Genomic DNA, 25855 nt, shown 5'->3' with positions numbered 1-25855 from the left:
ATTGCGTAAAGCAAAATCATGTTTCCCCCTTTTATGGTAATAAGATTACCCACTGGCCTGAAGTCTTTGTTCAGCTTCCTCCCGTAGGTCAGCTCTGCTACTGGCAGCTCCTGCCTCAGCTGTGTCTGTGTCTGAAACTGAAGCTGCAACTGCAACTGACGATGTAACTGTCGTAACTGCCTCTGTAACGGTCGTTGTAACTGTCGCTGGCTCCAACCGGAAAAGGAAGAAAGGAAGAATCTTCAAGCTGTCCTCTCCCCTTTTATAGGGTTTTTGACATCATCAAGCTCCGCCCTAATGACCAGGGCTGATTGGTTCTTGAGTTGGCTCCTCCCCCTAGGGTAGACCAGGTTCTGGAGCTAACACCTCCCCTCAGCCAGCCCCATGACTCCTCACACAGGAAGCTGTCTGCTTCCCGGCATGCTCTTTGGGCCTCCTGCCCCGGAAGAGCAAGCCACAGTGTCCAGAGGCTCAATGAGGCAAGCTGAGCCATTCAAAGAAAACAAAAGCCATTATGGCTACACTCCACCCCTTGTTATAGGATACATAATCTAATCAGCCATGTATCCTAGAACATACATTGTGATCCAATTACAAAGGAAACTAAAACATATCATTCATTATAAAGCAAAACATATCATTTGGTGACATTCCTAAATATTGGTTTACGATTCAAATATGATCCACCCCTAGGTCCTTGTATCCATTACATAGGATCAATAATATCATAACAATAAAACAACACAGCAAGGATAACACAAAATAAGTAAACAGAACACTATCATCATTTCCACCCCCCTTGAACGATTGGGGCTCAAAATCTTGGGGTGAGGGGTGAAGGTCTCATTTTCCATAGCTTCTTCATGCTGAAATTGGATGTAGAGATGGCCCTGCCCCCAAAAAGTCCCATTCCAGAGGTCATTTCTTTAACGAGCTGGCAGGAATTCCAAGAATGCTACATGCTTAGGCAGTCACCGGAAAGTGCAGGGTGCTTAAGCCTGAAGGAAACAAAACTAGCAACAAGGTTAGCCAAAATAAAGGACAAAAAGAATAGTCTGTGAATCTATTATTATAACCTATTCACGGTAAAATATATGGTTCAGGGGTACGATTCGGTAATTATTTTCCCCTGAATAGACAACTGTTACAGTGTTGTCCTTCCCATGGGCTATAACTTCTGCAGCCTTTGGAATATCATCTGGCTTCCGTTTTACCCATACCTTAGCTCCTGACTTTATTCTATCAATGGAGCAAGACCCTTTTGCCCCTCTAGTAGTTATTTTGGGAGGAGGGTCAGTTTTCACAAAGGGTATTTTTTCACAGGGGATAATAATGACTTGAACCATCCTATCATTTCTACAAAATTGTACAGGTTTTTTACCCATATTCTGGAGTGTCACAACAATTTCTTTTTGATAATTAGAATCTATCACTCCAGCCAATACATGTATTCCTTGAGCCGCTAATCCTGGTTTAGGTAATATCCATCCAAGATGATTCTTGGGGATTCTCATACATACTCCAGTAGGGGTTTTTCTTATCTCTTTCCTATTTAACCTAAAATTCTCTATACAATGTAAATCATATCCTGCTGAACCAGGTGTTCCTGGACTTGGTAGTGGGACATCTTCCCTCACAGTCCAAAATTCAATGTTTTGGATCTCACATGTTTGCTGTTCTCTGATCTGCAGATTTGGGGTCATCATTCTGGCTAGAGGTGTACTCCCCCCTAAGGGCCTATTATTCAAATTACGTAAGGCAATAGACAAATTATCCTTCCAATGTCGATATGAATTATTTGAGCTTAATTTTCTCAGCTGTTCTTTCAACAATCCATTCATTCTTTCAATTAGCCCAGATGCTTGTGGGTAATATGGAATATGATATATCCATTCTATATTATTCAACACACAATATCTTTTCACTTCTTTGCCCTTGAAATGTGACCCATTGTCACTTTGAATCTGCATTGGGGTTCCATAATATAAACTTACAATATCTAGAGTTTTACAGGTGTTTTTCTGAGTTGCGTCTTTATAAGGACAAGCCACTAGTACACCTGAATAGGTGTCAACACACGTACATACATATTTACATCCTTTATCCTGGGGTAGTGGGCCAATATAATCTATCTGCCAAATTTGGGCTGGAACTTTTCCCCTTGCTATTTCTCCAGTAACTATCCTAGGAAGAGTTCGTTCTTTTTCTAATTGGCATATACAACACTCCTCTGTTATTTGTTTTAACAACGCATGAGAAATACTGATACCTCGATCCTGTGCCCATCGATGGGTGGCCTGGACCCCTAAATGGCCAGCAGTCTGGTGGACCCATCTTGCTAAGGCTGGGTCATCAGTTGGAGTCGGAGTAGGGACAATACATTCAGTAGCAATCTTTGCTAGTCGATCCGCATGTGCATTGTACTCACGTTCTGGTGTGGTCAGGGTTGCATGAGCATCAACATGAAAAACTGACAGATCTGTAACCAAAGACATGTCCCATATATTTTCCCATAACTCTTTACCCCAAACTTGTTTGCCATGAATCTCCCAATTCTGATTCTTCCATATAGGCATCCACGTAGCTAATCCATTAGCTACCGCCCACGAGTCAGTAAATATATGACACTGTCCTCCTTTCTCTGCTCTGATGGCCTGATGCACTGCCATCAGTTCAGCATATTGGCTACTTCCACCTATCCCAGAACTTTCCAGAGTTCTCCTTGTACAGGGGTTATAGGCTACTGCTTTCCAATGTCTCTTCTGTCCTAAATATTTTGCTGTCCCATCAGTAAACCAAGCATGTTTCTTCTGTTCTTCATTTAGTCCGTCATATCCATTATTCCATTTCACTAAGGATGGTACCATCTGTTGCTTAGATTCAAGGGGCTTTTCATTGCTCTCAGTATCAATGTTCGCCACAGATTCATGTAGAGCAGAAACTCCATTTTTGCCTGCTCTGGACCTATTCTGAATATACCACTTCCATTTGATTATGCTTGCCTCTTGTGCATGTCCAATTCTGTGAGAAGCTGGGGTACTCATTACCCAAGTCATAATTGGAATTCCAGGCCTTAATACCACTTCATGACCCAGAGTTAGTTGCTCAGTTTCTACTAAAGCCCAATATGCAGCTAACAGCTGCTTCTCAAAAGGTGTATATTGCACTCCAGATGAGGGCAGTTTCCTTGACCAAAAGCCTAAAGGTACACTTCGGCCTTGTTGTTTTTGCCACAGACTCCAATTTGCATAGTCATCTTGTACAGTCACTTGTAACTCCACTGGCCCATTTTGCATAGGCCATAAGTCTAGAGCTAATTGAATAGCAGCCTTTGCTTCCTCAAAAGCTCTACTTTGTTCAAGTCCCCAGTCAAATTCATATTTCTTTCTGGTGACTTTATACAAGGGTTTTAAAATCTGTCCCAAATGTGGGATGTGGTGTCTCCAATAACCAAATAGCCCTATGAACTTTTGGGCCTCTTTCTTATTGGTAGGGGTGGGAAAATCCTGGATTTTTTGTCGAGCTTGTGGGAGAATTTCTCGCAGTCCTCTATTCCACTGTATCCCCAAGAATTTTACAGTTTGAGCTGGCCCTTGAACCTTTGCGGGGTTGATTTCCCATCCTTTGCTTTTCATATGGTCAATTAATAATGCTAAACTCTCCTCCACCTCCTTTATATTCTTTCCCTGTATCATGATGTCATCTATGTAATGTGTAAGCTGTACACCAGGTAACTTTAATTCATCCAAATGTTCAGCTACAATCCTGTGGCAAATAGTTGGGCTATGAATATATCCTTGCGGCAGGCGTGTAAATGTATACTGTCGGCCTTGCCAAGTAAAAGCAAACTGATTCCATTGCTTGGGGTCTATTGGGATTGTAAAGAAGGCATTGGCCAAATCAATAACTGCATACCAAGTCCCTTCATGTTTTTGTATTCTCTCTATTAAAGTAACCGTGTCTGGAACAGCAGCATACAAGGGAGGAGTCACTTTGTTCAGCTGTCTATAATCTACTGTCATCCTCCATGTCCCATCTGATTTTCGGACTGGCCAGACAGGGTTGTTCCATTGAGTAGTTGTAGGGACTAACACTCCTGCCTCAACACATTCTCTTATAGTGTTGGCAATTTCATCTTGCCCACCTGGCACACGATATTGCCTCAAAGTAATTACTTCAGAAGGTTCGGGCAAAGTGATTGGATCCATCTTGATTTTCCCCACTAAGACTGCATTAATGCCTATTTTCCTCACAGCAAATTGGTATTTCCCTTCAGGTAAATTTAAGGTCATACCCTTCAAAATGTCTATTCCAATGATGTATTCAGGAATAGGCACAATAACCACACTATATTCTTTCTTGGGCAACCGTCCAATTTTCATCATCAATTTAACTTGTCTGGCTGATATTTCAGTCCCTCCTAGTCCTGTGATGGTAATAGGAGTTCCATGGCTGAACTTGTCTGGATTTCCATAAATAAGGGTGGCCTCGGCCCCAGTATCTATTAATGCCTCAGTTACCGTACTTGACCCATTTTTCCAATATATGGTCAAGTTAATGTGAGGTCTACAATCCAGCCTGTGTATTTCCTTAATTTGGGCTGGGGCCTGGCCTGTTCCCTAGTATTCCCTTTCATGTGATTCACTTGGGTATGAAGGTTCAACATCTGTAGCATTTGCAGGAGCAGTTCTGATTTCCCTATCTCTCCTGTTATCAAGGCCTTTATCTCTGTACATTCTATATAATTCATTGGTTGGAATTCCATCTATCATTTCAAAACCTACCGCTGCTCTCAATAAAGCAGTAAACATTTCTTTCCTTGTTACTCTCCTTTGGCGCCAAGTTTGCTGGTTATTCACCCTTCTCTCTTGAGGAGATCTATCCCTTCCCCAGTCACCTAAGTCATATAACTGTAAAATCTTATTTATCACTGTTGTAAGACGGCTCCCTACTTCTCCAAGCAATAAATTCAAAATTAGTTGTTTATAAGCAGGGGGAGCTGTCCTAATTATTAAATTCCTATGAGACAGTCCCATTGGATCATTGTAATATTTGTCTGCAGTTCCTATCATAATGGCAGTCTTCATTACCTCCTCCTTTAGTCTCATGATACAATCTCTAAGTGAATACCAGGGTCTGTGCTCAGTGGGCCACATAGAATCAGTATCATATCTCTTATTGCATCCCACAGCGGCTAATGCCAACAGAGTAGTCCTGCTATCACCATCTCCTTGCTGATGATGTTCCCTAAAAGCTTGTTGAACTAGAGGATCATGGCTGATACCTATGAATCTCATGCAGTCTGTCCCATCTACTGATATTCCACCGGCCCCTTGATCACTGAGTCTTACCATCCAAGATATCAATGGTTCTCCTATTCTTTGGCTGAATCTACTCAAAATATCTGTGACCTCTTGCGGTGAGAAATCTTCCTGAATTTCCCTTGTAACTGAATCTTCACCTCGGGTTTCTGTCTTCCTCCTTTGTATGGGTCGAGCCCTTGTCTGATCATTTAACCATCTCCTATTCTCTGTGTGAGGCACATCCTGAACCCCAGTAGTGTTTTGTGCCTCAGCCGGCTCTTTCTGGGCTGGGTTGAAATGCACTCTGGGCTTTTTTGGTCTCCTGTTGCTCTTAGCCACATTAATAGAAAAGTTCTCATTTGAGTCAGTTTGGTCTTCTGCTATCTGAGATTTCCCTTCTTCCTGTGGGGTAGGAGTGCCCCCATGTCTTTCACTTAATCTCAATCTTTCGTATACTAGACGGTAGGCTGATAACACTATCCAGCTTTGCCTAGATAGTGATGCCCCTGACTGAATCCCAACTTCTCGTAAACACTTTTCCAAATCCCTAGGATCTCCTCTCCGTAGCCTTGGTTCCCAGTTTTCACAGGGTCCAGCTTTTTTAGCCAATTCTTTTGCTAGGGAGGAATAAAATGGATCCTCCCATCCTGGGATATTTATCTCTTCCTCTGAAATTGTTCTGCTTCTAAATAGAGATCTTATACCTAGCGATCCTGTTCGTGACGCCAAATGTATCAGGAGGGCAGAGTTTATAATCTCAAAGAGGATCATAAACATGTCTGAAAGGTTCGGAATCGCCGGATAGAAGAAACTCTCAAAGTAGAAGGCAGAAGAATCAAAACATTTATTTAGGCTCCACAGTAACCAACCCATGAACCAGAAGCCCCATTTTGATATGTTGGTCATAATCTTCCAGGCCCAATAGGTACGCCTTGAAAGAGTAACCAGGAGGCTACAGAGAAACATGATTGCGTAAAGCAAAATCATGTTTCCCCCTTTTATGGTAATAAGATTACCCACTGGCCTGAAGTCTTTGTTCAGCTTCCTCCCGTAGGTCAGCTCTGCTACTGGCAGCTCCTGCCTCAGCTGTGTCTGTGTCTGAAACTGAAGCTGCAACTGCAACTGACGATGTAACTGTCGTAACTGCCTCTGTAACGGTCGTTGTAACTGTCGCTGGCTCCAACCGGAAAAGGAAGAAAGGAAGAATCTTCAAGCTGTCCTCTCCCCTTTTATAGGGTTTTTGACATCATCAAGCTCCGCCCTAATGACCAGGGCTGATTGGTTCTTGAGTTGGCTCCTCCCCCTAGGGTAGACCAGGTTCTGGAGCTAACACCTCCCCTCAGCCAGCCCCATGACTCCTCACACAGGAAGCTGTCTGCTTCCCGGCATGCTCTTTGGGCCTCCTGCCCCGGAAGAGCAAGCCACAGTGTCCAGAGGCTCAATGAGGCAAGCTGAGCCATTCAAAGAAAACAAAAGCCATTATGGCTACAGATGGTAAGACTCAGTGATCAAGGGGCTAGTGGAATATCAGTAGATAGGACAGACTGTATGAGATTCATAGGTATCAGCCACGATCCTCTAGTTCAACAAGCTTTTAGGGAACATCATCAGCAAGGAGATGGTGATAGCAGGACTACTCTGTTGGCGTTAGCCACTGTGGGATGCAATAAGAGATATGCTACTGATTCTATGTGGCCCACTGGGCACAGACCCTGGTATTCACTTAGAGATTGTATCATGAGACTAAAGGAGGAGGTAATGAAGACTGCTATCATGATAGGAACTGCAGACAAATATTACAATGATCCAATGGGACTGCCTCATAGGAATTTAATAATTAGGACAGCTCCCCCTGCTTATAAACAACCAATTTTGAATTTGTTACTTGGGGAAGTAGGGAACCGTCTTACAACAGTGATAAATAAGATTTTACAGTTACATGACTTAGGAGATTGGGGAAGGGATAGATCTTCTCGAGAGAGAAGGGTGAATAACCAGCAAACTTGGCGCCAAAATAGAGTGACAAGAAAAGAAATGTTTACTGCTCTATTGAGAGCAGGGGTAGGTTTTGAAATGATAGATGGTATTCCAACCAATGAACTGTACAGAACGTACCGAGATAAAGGACTCGATAACAGGAGAGACAGGGAAATAAGAACTGCTCCTGCAAATGCTACAGATGTTGAACCTTCATACCCAAGTGAATCACATGCTAGGGAATACTAGGGAACAGGCCAGGCCCCAGCCCAAATTAAGGAAATACACAGGTTGGATTGCAGACCTTACATTAACTTGACCATATGTTGGAAAAATGGGTCAAGTACAGTAACTAGGGCATTAATAGACACTGGAGCTGAGGCCACCCTTATCTATGGGAATCCAGACAAATTCAGCCATGGAACTCCTATTACCATTACAGGACTAGGAGGGACTGAAATATCAGCCAGACAAGTTAAATTGATGATGAAAATTGGACAGTTGCCCAAGAAAGAATATAGTGTGGTTATTGTGCCTATTCCCGAATACATCATTGGGACAGACATATTGAAAAGTATGACCTTGAATTTCCCTGAAGGGAAATACCAATTTGCTGTGAGGGAAATAGGCATTAATGCAGTCTTAGTGGGGAAAATCAAGATGGATCCAATCACTTTGCCCGAACCTTCTGAAGTAATTACTTTGAGGCAATATCGTGTGCCAGGTGGGCAAGATGAAATTGCCAACACTATAGGAGAATGTGTTGAGGCAGGAGTGTTAGTCCCTACAGCTACTCAATGGAACAACCCTGTCTGGCCAGTCCGAAAGTCAGATGGGACATGGAGGATGACAGTAGATTATAGACAGCTGAACAAAGTGACTCCTCCCTTGTATGCTGCTGTCCCAGACACGGTTACTTTAATAGAGAGAATACAAAAACATGAAGGGACTTGGTATGCAGTTATTGATTTGGCCAATGCCTTCTTTACGATCCCAATAGACCCCAAGCAATGGAACCAGTTTGCTTTTACTTGGCAAGGCCGACAGTATACATTTACACGCCTGCCGCAAGGATATATTCATAGCCCAACTATTTGCCACAGGATTGTAGCTGAACATTTGGATGAATTAAAGTTACCTGGTGTACAGCTTACACATTACATAGATGACATCATGATACAGGGAAAGAATATAAAAGAAGTGGAGGAGAGTTTAGCATTATTAATTGACCATATGAAAAGCAAAGGATGGGAAATCAACCCCGCAAAGGTTCAAGGGCCAGCTCAAACTGTAAAATTCTTGGGAATACAGTGGAATAGAGGACTGCAAGAAATTCTCCCACAAGCTCGACAAAAAAATCCAGGATTTTCCCACCCCTACTAATAAGAAAGAGGCCCAAAAGTTCATATGGCTATTTGGTTATTGGAGACACCACATCCCACATTTGGGACAGATTTTAAAACCCTTGTCTAAAGTCACCAGAAAGAAATATGAATTCAATTGGGGACTTGAACAAAGTAGAGCTTTTGAGGAAGCAAAGGCTGCTATACAATTAGCTCTGGACTTATGGCCTATGCAAAATGGGCCAGTGGAGTTACAAGTGACTGTACAAGATGACTTTGCAAATTGGAGTCTGTGGCAAAAACAGCAGAGCCGAAGTGTACCTTTAGGCTTTTGGTCAAGGAAACTGCCCTCATCTGAAGTGCAATATACACCTTTTGAGAAGCAGCTGTTAGCTGCATATTGGGCTTTAGTAGAAACTGAACAACTAACTCTGGGTCATGAAGTGGTATTAAGGCCTGGAATTCCAATTATGACTTGGGTAATGAGTACCCCAGCTTCTCACAGAATTGGACATGTGCAAGAGGCAAGCATAATCAAATGGAAGTGGTATATTCAGAATAGGTCCAGAGCAGGCAAAAGTGGAGTTTCTGCTCTGCATGAATCTGTGGCGAACACTGACACTGAGAGGAAAGAAAAACCCCTTGAATCCAAGCAACAGATGGTGCCATCCTTAGTGAAATGGAAAAATGGATATGATGGACTAAATGAAGAACAGAAGAAACATGCTTGGTTTACTGACGGGACAGCAAAATATTTAGGACAGAAGAGACACTGGAAAGCAGTAGCCTATAACCCCTATACTAGGCGAACTCTGGAAAGTTCTGGGATAGGTGGAAGTAGCCAATATGCTGAACTGATGGCAGTGCATCAGGCCATCAGAGCAGAGAAAGGAGGACAGTGTCATATATTTACTGACTCGTGGTGGGTAACTAATGGATTAGCTACGTGGGTGCCTATATGGAGGAATCAGAATTGGGAGATTCATGGCAAACAAGTTTGGGGTAAAGAGTTATGGGAAAATATATGGGACATGTCTTTGGTTATGGATTTGTCAGTTTTTCATGTTGATGCTCACGCGACCCTGACCACAACAGAATGTGAGTACAATGCACACGCGGGTCGACTAGCAAAGATTGCTACTGAATGTATTGTCCCTACTCCAACTCCAACTGACGACCCAGCCTTAGCAAGATGGGTCCACCAGACCGCCGGCCATTTAGGGGTCCAGGCCACCCACCGATGGGCACAGGATCGAGGTATCAGTATCTCTCATGCGTTGTTAAAACAAATAACAGAGGGGTGTTGTATATGTCAATTAGAAAAAGAACGAACTCTTCCTAGGATAGTAACTGGAGAAATAGCAAGGGGAAAAGTTCCAGCCCAAATTTGGCAGATAGATTATATTGGCCCACTATCCCAGGATAAAGGATGTAAATATGTATGCACGTGTGTTGACACCTATTCAAGTGTACTAGTGGCTTGTCCTTATAAGGATGCAACTCAGAAAAACCCCTGTAAAACCCTAGATATTGTAAGGTTATACTATGGAACCCCAATGCAGACTCAAAGTGACAATGGGTCGCATTTCAAGGGCAAAGAAGTGAAAAGATATTGTGTGTTGAATAATATAGAATGGATACATCATATTCCATATTACCCACAAGCATCTGGGCTGATTGAAAGAATGAATGGATTGTTGAAAGAACAGCTGAGAAAACTAAGCTCTAATAATTCATATCGACATTGGAAGGATAATTTGTCTATTGCCTTACATAATTTGAATAATAGGCCCTTGGAGGGAGTACACCTCAAGCCAGAATGATGACCCCAAATCTGCAGATTAGAGAACAGCAAACACGTGAGATCCAAAATATTGAATTTTGGACTGTGAGGGAAGATGTCCCACTACCATGTCCAGGAACACCTGGTTCAGCAGGATATGATTTACATTGTATAGAGAATTTTAGGTTGAATAGGAAAGAGATAAGAAAAACCCCTACTGGAGTATGTATGAGAATCCCCAAGAATCATTTTGGACAGATATTACCTGAACCAGGATTAGCAGCTCAAGGAACACATGTATTGGCTGGAGTGATAGATTCTAATTATCAAAAAGAAATTGTTGTGACACTCCAGAATTTGGGTGAAAAACCTGTACAATTTTGTAGAAATGATAGGATAGTTCAAGTGATTATTATCCCCTGTGAAAAAATACCCTTTGTGAAAACTGACCCTCCTCCCGGAATAACTACTAGAGGGGCAAAAGGGTCTTGCTCCATTGATAGAATAAAGTCGGGAGCTAAGGTATGGGTAAAGCAGAAGCCAGATGATATTCCAAAGGCTGCAGAAGTTATAGCCCATGGGAAGGACAACACTGTAACAGATGTCTATTCTGGGGAAAATAATTACCAAATCGTACCCCTGAACCATATATTTTACTGTGAATAGGGTTATAATAACAGATTCATGGACTCCACAGGTATGGCTGATGCTGGTAAATGCCATAAGCCACTCGGAGGGAAGGTGACCTTGTGTGATTAACGGATGAAAACTTGTACATCTGGGGAAAGGCTGGGAGGACAATCCTAGTCTCTACTTAGGATGGGATCCTCTTAGTTTAGTTTAGTTTTCCCATTAACACAATTAACATCTGGGGAAAGGCTGAGAGGACAATCTTAGTCTCTATCTAGGGCGGGATCCTCTTGGCTTCCTCATTATGTTCCTTTTGAAAAGAAACATTTCCCACCTGAGTTTGGCTCTGATATTGGATCTTTGCATAACTGAAATCTCAACCAAACTGGAGATGATTTTATTTGAAGGATAATAGCCCATACTTGCCTACTCTTTTTGTTCTTTGTTTTGGCTAACCTAGTTGCTAGTTCTGTTTCCTTTAGGCTTAATCACCCTGCACTTTCCGGTGACTGCCTAAGCACGTAGCATTCTTGGAATTTCTGCCAGCTCCTTAAAGAACTGACCTCTGGAATGGGACTCTTTGGGGCAGGGACATCTCTACATCCAATTTCAGCAAGAAGAAGCTATGGAAAATGAGACCTTCACCCCTTACTCCAAGATTCTGAGCCCCAATCGTTCGAGGGGGGGGAATGATGATAGTGTTCTGTTTATTTATTTTGTGTTATCCTTGCTATATTGTTTTGTTGTTATGATATTATTGATCCTATGTAATGGATACAAAGATCTAGGGACGGACATTTGAATTATTAACAATTATTTTGGGGATGACTAATTGAAAAGATTATCTTTCTGGGACCTAGGGGTGGGTCACATTTGAATCGTAAACCAATATTTGGGAATGTCACTGAATGATATGTTTTGCTTTATTATGAATGATATGTTTTAGTTTCCTTCATAATTGGATCACAATGTATGTTCTAGGATACATGGCTGATTAGATTATGCATCCTAGAACAAGGTGTGGAGTGCGTCGGTAACCAAAAATGGGCTCCTTAGCACTTAGTCAACAAGTGTCCTTGAATAGTTTGGCTTTTTCCCCTGGACTAACTGAATGCTGTTTGTATGTTGGATTGGAGTAAGCTTGTTGGCCCCTTCACCTTGCTTCCCTTGCTTAAGCAGATCGAAAGAACCTGTGTTTTCCCCGGCGTACCTCACACCCCCGCAGAAGCCGGATGGTTAAAAATAGCTTCTGTTGGAGCCAGAGGCTGCTACAGCTACAGCCACAGCCGAAGCTGAAGCAGGAGCTGCCAGTAGCAGAGCTGACCTAAGTGAGGACTGAGGAGTGCTGAACAAGGACTTGAGGCCAGTGGGTAATCTTTTTACCATAGAGGGGAAGCATGTATATGATTTTGCTTTATACCATCATGCTTCTCAGTGGCCTCCTGGTTACTCTTGTGAGGCGGACTCATTGGGCCTGGAAGCTTTTGATCAAAATATCAAAATGGGGATGCTGGTTTGTGGGCTGGTTACTGTGGAGTCTAAATATATGCTTTGATTCTTCTGCCTCTTATCTTGAGAATTTCTTATATCCGGCAGTTCCGAACCTTTCAGACATACATATGATCCTCTTTGAAATTATAAACTCTGCCCTCATACTACACACTGACATAAGTGATATGTTCTTTTTAAAAAAAATTTTTTTTATCTCTTATGTGGCTGTGCATGGTAAACTCTAGGATTCATTTCCTTTCATATTGCATGCAGTCAAAGGAAGATTTACTTAAATCCAAAGGACATAGGGACCAAACGGAGTAATGAAATTATAGATGCATGCAGTCCAAGGAAGATTTACTTAAATCCAAAGGACATAGGGACCAAACAAATTAGAGAAATTATGGATCGGGGGAGGGGAAGGCCAGACCAAATTTATGTAATACTCGCCTACACATATGTGAATAAACACATATGCACATGTATGTATGCCAATATTGCATGTAACAAATCTTATATGTAGAAAATTCTTTGCATATTATCTCCCCATTAGAATGTGAGCCCTGTAGGATTAGAATCTGGTTTTACCTTTTAGAAAAATATTTATTTTCAATTCAGGGAAAAAAACAAACATTTCTATAAGAGTACAATAAAAAGGCTGGTTGCTCACAGAAATGCCAATCGCCCATGTACAACTTTCTATTCCCTCCAAACGTGTAACAGGTATCATGGAAATTTTCCCCAACCCAGCCCTTGAGATGGCTACCATTAGACACAACTACCTTCACACGAACACACACACATGCGTATGTATATATGTATGTTAAATTATTCAATACATGCTATTTTTCAGTTCTTTCTCTCGATGCAGATAGCATCTCTCTTTATATGTCCTTAATTTTTAATTTTTGTCTTTATAATACTCGAATGACTCATCTGCTCAAACTTTTCTGAACACAATATTGCTGTCACTGTATACAATGTTCTCTTGGTTCTGCTTGCTTTGCTCTTAGACACTTTGTGCAACTCTTTCCAGGCCATTCTAAGATCACTGAGCTCATTCTTTCTTACACCCCAGTAGCATTCTATCAAAACCACACAGGACAATCCATTCAGCCTTTCCCCAAGAACTTAAAAATGAGTTCAAAAATCAAATAAGAAAGAACAAGGAAAAGTTAGAAAAAATAAACAAAATTCAAGAAAATTATAAGGAATTTTATATCAAGTAAAAAAGAATGAGGAAAATTTAGAAAAAGCAATTCAAGAAAATTATGAAAAGAAATATCACCAATTAGAAAGAGTGATAGAAAATCTTAAAGAAGAAAATAACTCCTTGAAGACTAGTATTTGGCAAGTAGGATTGAAAGATGTGATAAGACTCCAAGATGTAACAAAACTAGAAAAAATAGAAGAGAATCTGAAACATCTCATTAGAAAAACAATTGATCTGGAGAACAGATCAAGGAGAGACAATATATGAACTTTCAGCCTACCTGAAAGTTAAGATAAAAAAGGAAGCTCAATACAGTATTACAAGAAGTTATTAAGGAAAATCGCCCTGCAGTCCAAAACAAGGTCAAGTAGAGACAGAAAGAATCCACTGATCAGGCCCCAAAAAAGGCCCTGGAAAGAAAACTTACAGGAATGTCACAGCTAACCTTCAAAATTCTGAGGTTAGGGGGCGGAGCCAAGATGGCGGCTGGTAAGCACGGACTAGAGTGAGCTCCGTACCGAGTCCCTCCAAAAACCTATAAAAATGGCTCTGAACCAATTCTAGAACGGCAGAACCCACAGAACAGCAGAGGGAAGCAGGGCTTCAGCCCAGGACAGCCCGGATGGTCTCTGGGTGAGCTCTATTCCACACGGAGCTGGGAGCTGGGAGCTGGGAGCTGGGAGCTGGGAACGGAGTGGAGCAGAGCCCAGCCTGAGCAGCGTGGACGATCCAGACCAGAAGCCGGGCGGAGGGGGCCCTAGCGCCCTGAATATGTGAGCTGCGGCAGTTACGAGACTTCTCAACCCACAAACACCAAAGACTGCGGAGAAGGTTAGTGGGAAAAGCTGCGGGAGTGGAAGGAGTTCGCGGTTTGGCTTCCAGCCCCGGGGGCAGCGGAGGTGGGGCAGCTACAGCTGTTGCTACTTCCGGCTCCAGGCCCACCTGGTGGGAGGAATTAAGTGGCGGATCACAGCAGGGGTGCACAGCCTGCCGAAGATCTGAGCCCAGTCTGGACTGGGGGTCCTTGGGGAAGGAGGAGTGCGGCTCTGACAGAGCTGGCACCTCCCCCCCAAACGTAGAACATAGAACTCTGTAATCTACAAGCAGTCATACCCCACTGAAAAACTCAAGAGTCAAGTTAGTTGGTTGGGAATATGGCCAGGCAGCGAAAACGCGCCCAGATTCAGTCTCAGACTTTGGATTCTTTCTTTGGTGACAAAGAAGACCAAAACATACAGCCTAAAGAAGACAACAAAGTCATAGAGCCTACAACAAAAGCCTCCAAGAAAAACATGAACTGGCCCCAGGCCATAGAAGAACTCAAAAAGGATTTGGAAAAGCAAGTTAGAGAAGTAGAGGAAAAATTGGGAAGAGAAATGAGAAGGATGCGAGAAAACCATGAAAAACAAGTCAATGACTTGCTAAAGGAGACCCAAAAAAATACTGAAAAATACACTGAAGAAAACAACACCTTAAAAAATAGACTAACTCAAATGGCAAAAGAGCTCCAAAAAGCCAATGAGGAGAAGAATGCCTTGAAAGGCAGAATTAGCCAAATGGAAAAGGAGGTCCAAAAGACCACTGAAGAAAATACTACTTTAAAAATTAGATTGGAGCAAGTGGAAGCTAGTGACTTTATGAGAAATCAGGATATTATAAAACAGAACCAGAGGAATGAAAAAATGGAAGACAATGTGAAATATCTCCTTGGAAAAACCACTGACCTGGAAAATAGATCCAGGAGAGATAATTTAAAAATTATTGGACTACCTGAAAGCCATGATCAAAAAAAGAGCCTAGATACCATCTTTCAGGAAATTATCAAGGAGAACTGCCCTCATATTCTAGAGCCACAGGGCAAAATAGAAATTGAAAGAATCCATCGATCGCCTCCTCAAATAGATCCCAAAAAGAAATCTCCTAGGAATATTGTTGCCAAATTCCAGAGCTCCCAGATCAAGGAGAAAATACTGCAAGCAGCCAGAAAGAAACAATTTGAGTATTGTGGAAACCCAATCAGAATAACCCAAGATCTGGCAGCTTCTACATTAAGAGATCGAAGGGCTTGGAATGCGATATTCCGGAGGTCAATGGAGCTAGGATTAAAACCTAGAATCACCTACCCAGCAAAACTGAGTATCATGTTCCAAGGCAAAATATGGACTTTCAATAACATAGAGGACTTTCAAGCTTTCTCAGTGAAAAGACCAGAACTGAATAGAAAATTTGACTTTCAAACACAAGAATCAAGAGAAGCATGAAAAGGTAATCAAGAAACGGAAATTGCAAGGGACTTACTAAAGTTGAACTGTTTTGTTTACATTCCTACATGGAAAGATGATGAGTATGATTCATGAGACCTCAGTATTATGGTAGTTGAAGGGAATATGCATATATATATGTTTATGTATATATATAAGTGAATGTGTATGTATGTATGTATCTATGTGTATATGTATGTATGTGTATGTATGTGCATATATATATATGTAAAAGAGAGAGAGCAGACACAGGGTGAGTTGAGGATGAAGGGAAGATAGCTAAAAGAAATAAAATGAAATTAAGGGATGAGAGAGTAACATACTGAGAGAGGGAGATAGGGAGAGATAGAATGAGGTGGATTATCTCGCATAAAGGTGGCAAGAGGAAGCAGTTCTATGGGAGGAGGGGAGAGGGCAGGTGAGGGGGGAATGAGTGAACCTTGCTCTCATCAGATTTGGCCTGAGGGGGAATACCATACATACTCAGTTGGGTATCTTACCCCACTGGAAAGAAGAGGGAGGAAGATAAAAAAAAAAAAATAAAAGGCGGGGGGATGATGGAGTGGAGGGCAGATGGGGGTGGAGGTAATCAAAACAAACACTTTGGAAAGGGGACAGGGTCAAGGGAGAAAATTCAATAAAGCGGGATGGGTTGGGAAGGAGCAAAATGTAGTTAGCCTTTCACAACATGAATATTGTGGAAGGGTTATACATAATAATACATGTGTGGCCTAGGTTGAATTGCTCAACTTCTTAGGGAGGGTGGGTGGGAAGGGAAGAGGGAAGGGAATTTGGAACTCAAAGTTTTAAAATCAGATGTTCAAAAACAAAAAAACTTTTTGTATGCAACTAAAAAATAAGATACACAGGCAATGGGGCGTAGAAATTTATCTTGCCCTACAAGAAAGGAAGGGAAAAGGGGATGAGAGGGGAGGGGGGTGATAGAGGGGAGGGCTGACTGGGGAACAGGGCAACCAGAATATAAGCCATCTTGGAGTGGGGGGGGAGGGCAGAAATGGGGAGAAAATTTGTAATTCAAACTGTTGTGAAAATCAATGCTGAAAACCAAATATGTTAAATAAATAAATTGCATTTAAAAAAAAAATTCTGAGGTTAAAGAGAAGAGACAATGAGGGAAAAAGTTAAAGAATTTCTATGTTCTAAAGTTATTGTAGCAGCTCTTTGTGGTGGCAAAGAACTAAAAATTGCATGGAAGTTACAAGAATAGAACAATTTTACATATATACATATACCTCTTTGTGTCTAATGGCAGCCACCTCTAGGCCACAGGCTGGGGGTGTGGGAAGAAAAAAGAAATGTACCTGATAATCCTGTTGTATATTGGAAAGGAATAGCAAGTTGTGCACAGACTGCACTCACCTGGGGATGGGGGCTGCTGCTCCCAGCTGCCATTATCTCTGGCTCTAGGCTCCCTGCTGGGGCCAGTTGGTCTTCTGCAGACTGAGTTGGGCAGGGAGAAGGATCCCAGAGAGGGGAGAGGTCTTGCTCTTCTCTTCCCAGGCAGCAGGCTGGCCTACAGGGATTGACAGGGTGAGGCCCCACAGGAGTCCCAAAGGCCCAGGCCCTGCCCTTGGAAGAGAGACTCCACCCTACAGAGGGAGGAAGTAGGGAGTGTCAGGCTTGGAAATGAAGATGGTCTGAACAGGAAGACAACTTCCCTCCCTCTCTTACTCCTTCTCTTCCTCCCCTCCCACCCATTCTCCCACAGAGACCTGATAATCATTTAATATCATTTTAGTAACTTCAATAAGGGCCAGAGCCTGAACTAATAATCAACTAAAGAAAAGCCTGGACCTCAGCTTCTTTGTTCTCTGAGTTTACTCAGAGAATACCTCTTCTTATGTCAACAAGCCCAGATGGGACTGACTTAAGAGCATTCTTTCCTCTGTCTATAGCCATTAAGGATGAAACCCTTAACCCCAGACACTATCTTGAATAAGGTGACTTTTTCTTATCCTGATATTTTATGGGTACATACTACGTTATGGCTTGTTGACGGTAGATTAAACACCGAGATCCTGGGTCGTAATTTCAATTGACATTTGTCAACTATCTTGACTTATTGTATTTGTAGCCTGTTCAATTAGGAAAAGTCATTTTCTTGTATCAAGGTCAAACATACATGGGGATCATAAAATTGAGTGAAACAGACATGCTTAGTCTGTTCTAAAAATGTATTTAAGCCTTCTCATTCTTTTGTTCATACAGTCAGACTTTGTCTGGCCCCATACATGTATGTCATCCAACTAGCTTTAAGTGAACAATATGAATTTACACATCACCTAGCTTGTTTACCTACTTTAACCAAACTTTCAGGTAGACAGACCCAAGAGGCAGAGGGGGCTTGGGATCCCAGATGGGATGAGACCAGTCAAAGCCTCAATGGCTCCTCAGTCAGAGCTCTGCCTCCAAATGGTCCTCTGCCTTCCCTGCATCCCCTCTCCCTGACTCACATACACATTATCTAGAATACAGACTCACTCCTTGATCTAGGAGGAAATCTTGGGAAGGTTGAAGAGGGGGAGGACTCTTGAATGGAGAACTAGGGAATGATCAGGGCAAGCCTGAGGCTGGGAGGCAAAATCCAGTATGGGATTCAGTACCCTGGCAGGGGATCTGAGGCAGGGGAGCAAGAGGCTTGGGGAGGGGGAGCAGGGGTGGGGTCTGGGAGGCAAGACAATCTAACATAGCTCATGTTAGATTGTCTTGGAGGGAGGTCAGGGACACTGGAGTGACAGAAGGGCTCCAGGGGGACCCTGAGCCTGCGCAAGCAGGATAACTGTGTCCTGAGGTCTAACTAGGGGCTGGGGAGGACTGTTGGGACCTTCTGGGAGAGCTTAGGCTTGGAATCCCTAAAGGGAAACTGGAGACAGGGAGCCACATGCCTGGGATCTGACAGAACCCCGGGTGCAGATAAGGGGGACCAGGAGAGAGCTTTGGTAACTGTGTCCAAGACTGGGTGGGCAGGTAGAAAGGTAGGATTCTGGGATCTCCAAAGGGGCTGGATCTGAAGACAAAACAAGGCAATTTCTTACCAGGAGGTTAGAGATTAGGGGACAGGGAGGCAGGACACAGTGGGGCCTGATAGGAAGGCTGAAATCAGGACTCCAGGAATCCTAGGGGCAAAGTCTGAAGTCTGGAAAAGTGTTATCCAGTGATAAATCTGGGGAAGGTGAGCCAGGAATTTAGGAAGTGATGGGGAGTCTGGAAAAGGTTTAGAGGCAGGAAGCTTATCCAGTAGCTAGGCTGGGGAGGAAGGTGTGCTCCTGGCAGGCCTGGACGACACTCACCATGAGGTCAGAGGAAGAGAATGAGACGGAATTGCCCAAGCAGCCAGGAATTTGGGGCCGGGGAGTTTGGGAGGGTGGGGGGAAGGCCGCGCTCTGGTTCAGACCTACCTGGGATCTGCAAGCACAGGGCTGGCGTCCAGAAGGCGGAGCAATCTCAGATCTAGGGGAAGAAAGCAAAGAGATTTGAGGTAGAGGGAAAGAAGAGCAGTCTGGGCGCAAAGACTTCCTCCTTCTGGCCAGCCCACTCTGGGAGGGTCTTCCTATTCCCAATAGCACCGCCTTGGACAGCCCCTGAATCCCGCAGTGGGGCGGGGTTCTTCCCTCCAATCACACCCAGGGCTAGGACTCAGAGACTCCGCCCGCCATTCCCCACTAAGCCCTGCCCTCCATCACATGCAATGCCTTTCCCAGTGCAATGAGCTCCTCCTCTGCCCTAAACTCCTCCCGGGCCTCCAAACTCCACCCAGAGCTCAAACTCCACCTGGGCCAGCACCTACCAGGCTGCCCATTTCTGAGAGCTCCTCCTCTCTCGTGTCTCCACCCTCTTCCCTCCTCACTCCCTCCGAGAATCGCCTCCTTCTTCCCCAGAGCTGAAAGACTGCTAGGATAAAACTAGCACCAGACTGCCTGAAAGAGATACTCCAACCTGCAGAGGGAGGGCCAGGCTTGGAAATGAGCAGTGGTCTGAACAGGAAGACTACTTACCTACATCCCTCTTTCTCTTACTCCTTCTCTTCTGTCTGCCTCCCTTGGCCATCCTTCTATAGAGACCCAAGAGCAGAGGGGACTTTGGGATCCCAGATAAGGTGAGACCAGGCAGAGCCTCAGTGGCCCCAGAGTCAGAACTGCCCCTCCAACTGGTAGTCTGCCCTCCTTACACTGAGAACCAAGGATAAGCAACATTCTTTAAGTAATAGTAGCTGTCCCACTGGGGACCAACTGGCCAGTTCCAGTTGGACAATGCTACTATTACCTTACTCCCTGCCTGCCTCCTTTCCTTCCTTCCTTCTTCCCCCGCCATCTTTCCTTTTTCCATCCCCTCTTCTTCCTCCCTGCCTTTCTTCTTCTATCCTTCCTTCCTTCTCTCCTTCCTTTGTCCCTCCCTTCCTCCCTTCCTCTGTCACAAGGAGTTACACCATTACCTGTGGGAGTTCTGTCTAAAGGAATATAAATTTTGGTCTCTTAAATCTCCAAAGATCTTGAATTTTGGAAACTAGATTTTTTTTCTTTCCTTCTTATTTATTGTCATTTAAAAAAAAACTGGGACAATTAACGGTCATCTCACGTAGTCTTCATTTATGATTTCTTGAAATATAGCTCTGAAAAACCAGGCTTTGTTAAAGTCCATTGGGATCCAAATGGAGCTACTTGACTATCCCTTTAAACCCAAATCACTGGCTCTCTGGCTGGCCAATAACAGGTCCCAGCCCAAGCTTCACTTATTCCTTCTTTGGGTTTTGACAGTTCAGAGGGAGTGAAAATAGTGTCAACCTTTTAAAAAGACTTTGTTCTAAGAAGGACAAACCAAAGCAGGCTGCGTGTGCACGGTTATTTTTCTCAAAGCTGGTGGATCACACATATAGAGATGCACATGGGAGGTCATCACAAAAATGAGCCATAAAAGGACAGACGGTGGGGACCTGAGGTCTTCAGAACAATTCCCTCTCCTTCCTCACTCCCTCCCTTCCTGGCCCAGGATGGCCATGTCAGCTAAAATCTCAGTCTTCAGAGGTTTGAACCATAATATGAGGAAGGAATTTGTTGATAGGCTGGATTGTAAATACAATAATTGTCAGAGTGTCAATTGAAATTACAGTTCCAGGATGTCTATGTCTTTTCTCTCATTAACATGACATGATATAACATAACATAACTAACATAACATAACATACATGAGGAAAGACAGATGCCCTTACTCAAGACAGTGTCTGCTCCCAGGAGCCTGGTCCTTGGCTGGCATAAACAGAAGAATGCTCCTGCTCAGCCTCATCTGGCCTTGTAGTTGGTGACACAGGAAGAGGCATTTTGGGCTCACTCAGAGAGCAAAGCAAAGCATGTCTGTTATGCCAGAGCACCCAAAGCATTAGATTAAGCTCAGAGTGGGCCACAATGCCTCTCCTGATTGGCCAATCCAGGTTTTAGGCCTTTCTCAGGGGAGGGAGGATTCAAGGTTTGGGAAGTCCCCTGGCTGCTTCACAATACTAATTGTTTCTGTTCTAGTCAGAAGGCCTGAGCATCTTCCCTTTCCAGATTGATTCCTTTGAGAAGGCAAATCTTTAGCCTCATTTCTTACCTGGCCTTTAGTCTCTGAATGGGTATTGCCTCAAACAGACCTCAAGAGACCTTAGCTTAAAAAGCCCAAGGTCTCCCACTGCCTTCAGGGCCATCACCAGTGGTCCTGACCTATGTCTTGCCTCTGGACTCAGAAAGACTCTGGGGGAGAGGGTGAAGCTGATGACTTTGTACAGTTCTGCCCCACTCAAATCCAATTCACAGCCTCCTGATGTCATTGGTCTTCTTAGGGAAAGAAGAATGAACAATGGAGACCCAAGAGGCAGAAGGAGTTTGGGATCCCAGGTGGGGTAAGACCAGTCATAGCCTCAGTGGCTCCTCAGTCAGAGCTCTCCTTGCAACTGGTCTTCTGCCCTCCCTGAATTTCCTCTCCCTGACTCACACGTACATTACACAGACTTCTTGGTCTGAGAGAGAGGGAAACTAGGGAAGGTTGGAGATGGGGGCAGGGGCGCTCCTGAATGGAGCCACCAGGGCATGATCAAGGGAAGCCTGAGAGTGGGAGACAAAATCCAATCTGGGATTCAGCCCCATGGCATGGGACCTGAGGGCTTCTTGAAGAGTTGGCTTCCAGAAGGCAGAGTAATCTCTCTCCTAAGTTTCCTGTTTATAGCCATCCTAGTGAAGGTGGGTCTTCCAAGTCCTAAACAGCCCCTTCCTGTCCAGTCCCTGAAGCGGAGGATTGGCCCTTTCTTCCAATGGCTCACTGGGTTAGGATCTTAGGACCCTGGCTGCCTCTCCTCCCCAAGCCTTGCCCCTCATCCCAGAGAATGCTCTAACCCTTTTTACCATCTTATACTTCACTCCTCTCCACTTATTCTCAGACCCAGGGCCACTGGCCTCCTGGCTCATCCTTGGTCAAGAACCTCTATCTCCTGACAGCGTGTCCTTCCAATGGCAGCCTCCTATGCTTAGAATGTTTTCTCTCCTCACTTCAGCCTCCAGGATTCAATCTTCTCAGCCAACATCTCACCTTCTGAAAAGTTTTTCTGGTACCTAAAACTATTAGAGCTTTCTCTCTGACAGCCCTAGACTTCTTCTTCCTGCATAGACTCCTCCTAGGCCTCCAAACTTAATTTCACTTGGGCCACTACTCCTCAACCTGGTCACCCCTGAGAACTCTGCCTCCCCCACCTCCCTTACCCCTCCTGTTTTGGGGCTCAGACCCTCCTTCTTCATGCTGAAAGACAGCTAGGATAAAACTTGGACAGCAGACTAGCTGCAATTAGTGGGCTCCATAATTGAAAGTGCAGACAGCACCTGGCCCTTAGGTAAACTGAGATTCTGTATGGTACCGTTTATAAGTGTAAGTTAACATTGGATGGGATGGAGTTTGTCCCAAAGATGTGGTACCATTTAAAGTTGCATGTGTGTTGATATTAGGATAATTGTGATATTTGACCTTGTATTGGTAGGACAGACCTGAATGCAAAATATACAGAAAATTTCATGGTAGTGATCTATTTAGAAATGTCAATATGAGAAATAAAAGTGTAATTGGATCTAAAGTCTGCTACACTCATCACTGAATGCAATCTGTCCATGGTATCAAATTGATAGATGTATAAAGTGATTTTCTATGTAATATACTTTGGAAATACATTCACTGAATCGATGTCATTTGACTGTCCATAACTTCATTTCATATTATAAATCTATATTATCATTTATTGTACTTTATTTGGGGGGGATTTTGGGGAAACTGTATATAAAATATTGCTAATTAAATATAATTTCCAGATGGTGATGCAGTTATACCCTTACTATGGTAACTCCTCTTTAGAAATACTGAATTAAGCTATTCAAGCCTGGGGTAAAAATCCTTAACAACTTTAGTATTTAATTAGGCATGTTTTGTTTTTAAAACAACTGATAACTTATTGTTTGGCTAAAGTACAAAAGACCTTTTATATTCTCCTTTTCTAGGAAGTCCTTTGTAGACTTAACAGGTGCCTTGAGACCTTCCCTTTGGTAAACTTCATAAAATCTTAGGAGCCTTGGGGAAGAAGTGGCTAAAAGGAGGTTGTCCAATTCTGACTAGGTAACTAAGATGTCTAATTATTCAAGGGGGCGGACCATATAGGTATGATCTAAATAACATCCCTTATGAATAAGCATATCGAGGTGATGAATAAACTGAAGGGATCAGATCAGGTACAAAGAGTGCCTGAAGAACTATGGACAGAGCTTCGCAACACTGGACAAGAGGCAGCAACAAAAAAAACATTCCAAAGAAAAGGAGGAGCAAGAAACCAAAATGGCATCTGATGAGACTCTAGAAAGAGAAAGGGAAAAGAGAAAAGCAAAGATACACCCAAGGGCATGCAGAATTCCAGAAAACAGCAAGGAGAGATAAGGTTCGCTTAAATGAGAAAGGCAAAGAAACAGAAGAAAACAATAGAATGGGAAAGATGAGATCTCTTTAAGAAAATCAGAGATAACATTTCACATGCCAGGAAAGTTATGCTTAAGATTCTGTAAACTAGGCTTCAACTGTATATGAAATGAGAAATACCAGAAGAACAGGCTGGTTTTCAAAGCAGCAGAGGAGCTAGAGACACATTGACAACCCTAACCGTAAATTTTTTGAATTATGATGAAATCAAGGGAGTTTCAGAAAAAAACCTATTTCTTCATTGACCATCCTAAAGCCTATGACTACATGGATCACAACGATATGTGACAAGTCCTCAAAGAAATGGGAGTGCCAAATCATGCTATATGTTCCCTAAGGAACCTGTATGAGGGCCAAGAGGCAAGAGGTATTAGTGAACATGGAACAACTGATTAGTTTCAGATTGGAAAAGGAGGACAACAAGGTTGTACGTTGTCACATATTTTACTTAACTTGTATGCAAAGTATATCATGTGAAATGCCAGGGCAGGAATATGGAATTGAGGTTGCCAAGAGAAATACAAACAATCTCAGCGCTGCAGATGCTACCACTCAGAGGGCAGAAAGTGAAGAGGAATTAAGAAACTTCTTGATGAGAGTGGAAGAGGACCGTGTAACAGCTGGCTTGCAACCTGTGGTACCAGAAGAAACATAAGGAAAGACTAATTGTAAGGCACTGATTAAGGTCAAACTGTTTACTTATAATATATGAAAATGTTATTAATATTAGAATTATCAGTAATAGTATTCTCAAAACTGCTGTCATTAGTAGGGCAATTTGAAAGACAAGTTGTGGCTGACTTGTTTATGATGGGAAAACAAAATTATTTATGAAAATGTAAAAAGTAGGAATTATCGCATAAAACCAGGCCATGGAAGGAAGAACTAATACAAAGGAAACAGGTGGGGGTGGAAGGCTCGTAATGTTGGAATCTTACTCTCGTCTGGGTTGAAGAGGAAACAACATATACATCTGTTGCAACAATTCAGCTAGTAGCTGCTGTAGGGGTGAAAGATCAACACAAGCCCAGCAACAAGAACTCTGCCAGCACAGGTTCTTTTGATCTGCCTTACTAAGGAAAGCAACGTAAAGGGGTTAACGCTCTTATTTCAATCCAACATACAAATATCATTCACTTAGTTCACAGGAAAAAGCCAGCACCCTGAACTTCAGAGCAAATACAAACAAGTTACAAACATACACAACATAAACAGACCAAATCACAATTCATAGTTGTCAAGAAACCATGAACATGTGGGTTGAGGAGCTGGAAGGCTCTTAGAGTGGCCGCCCAGAGTCCCACACCAACACTTCTCCAGGAGTGAGAGCCTCAAACAAATAGCTCTGTTCTCTCTTTTTATACACTCTTTAGCCATCATCAAACGTCATCCCAGCGACCATAACTTCAGCTCCTACTACTGACTCTGGTCTTAGCGACTCCCCTTAGGGCCCTGGAGGCTTCCCGCCTCTCTCAAACTAGGGAACTAGTTTGCTAACCAGCCTGGAGCTTTGCACCTAGTAGTAAAAGGGTGTGGGCCTGGGGTTTAGCACCTAGTAAGAATCAAAGAGACTTAATTAATTTATCATTTTAAAACAGTAAGAAAGTCCCACCTTAGTTACTAATGCAACATCTGAAGAGGTTTAGAAGACTACTGAATTTTGAGAAAGGTGAGAAAACTGGGGGATAGTGTGGGGAGCGAGCTGTATCCTGTTTAGGCCTCTTAGACCTCAATTGAAAATGGGCCTATTCACAGCAAGGCCAGTTTTAGGATAAGAAGACTTGGCAAAGAAAACCCGCCTTTGTAGCTGTTTACCCACACAGGAGATGACAGAAATGTTTCAGCCTGGTTATCTA

At 43.1% G+C, this 25855-nt stretch overlaps 1 protein-coding gene across 1 annotated transcript in view; it reads right to left on the bottom strand.

The window, feature by feature from the left end:
* Positions 1–19494, bottom strand: part of LOC118845023 (zinc finger protein 260-like) — a 73610-nt gene extending 54116 nt beyond the window's left edge. The window contains exons 1-2 of the mRNA XM_036753049.1: positions 19421–19494; positions 17382–17535 (exon numbers count right to left, since the gene is read on the bottom strand). Coding sequence (XP_036608944.1) covers positions 17382–17414 — 33 coding nt within the window. The 5' untranslated portion in view covers positions 17415–17535; positions 19421–19494. The remainder of the gene's footprint in view (positions 1–17381; positions 17536–19420) is intronic.
* Positions 19495–25855: the final 6361 nt, after the last annotated feature.

The sequence above is a fragment of the Trichosurus vulpecula genome, chromosome 1, assembly GCF_011100635.1.
Source record: "Trichosurus vulpecula isolate mTriVul1 chromosome 1, mTriVul1.pri, whole genome shotgun sequence".
In the NCBI taxonomy this organism is placed as follows: Eukaryota; Metazoa; Chordata; class Mammalia; order Diprotodontia; family Phalangeridae; genus Trichosurus; species Trichosurus vulpecula.
The sequence above is the reverse complement of the archived record's forward strand: the minus strand, read 5'-3'. Positions and strand labels throughout refer to the sequence as shown.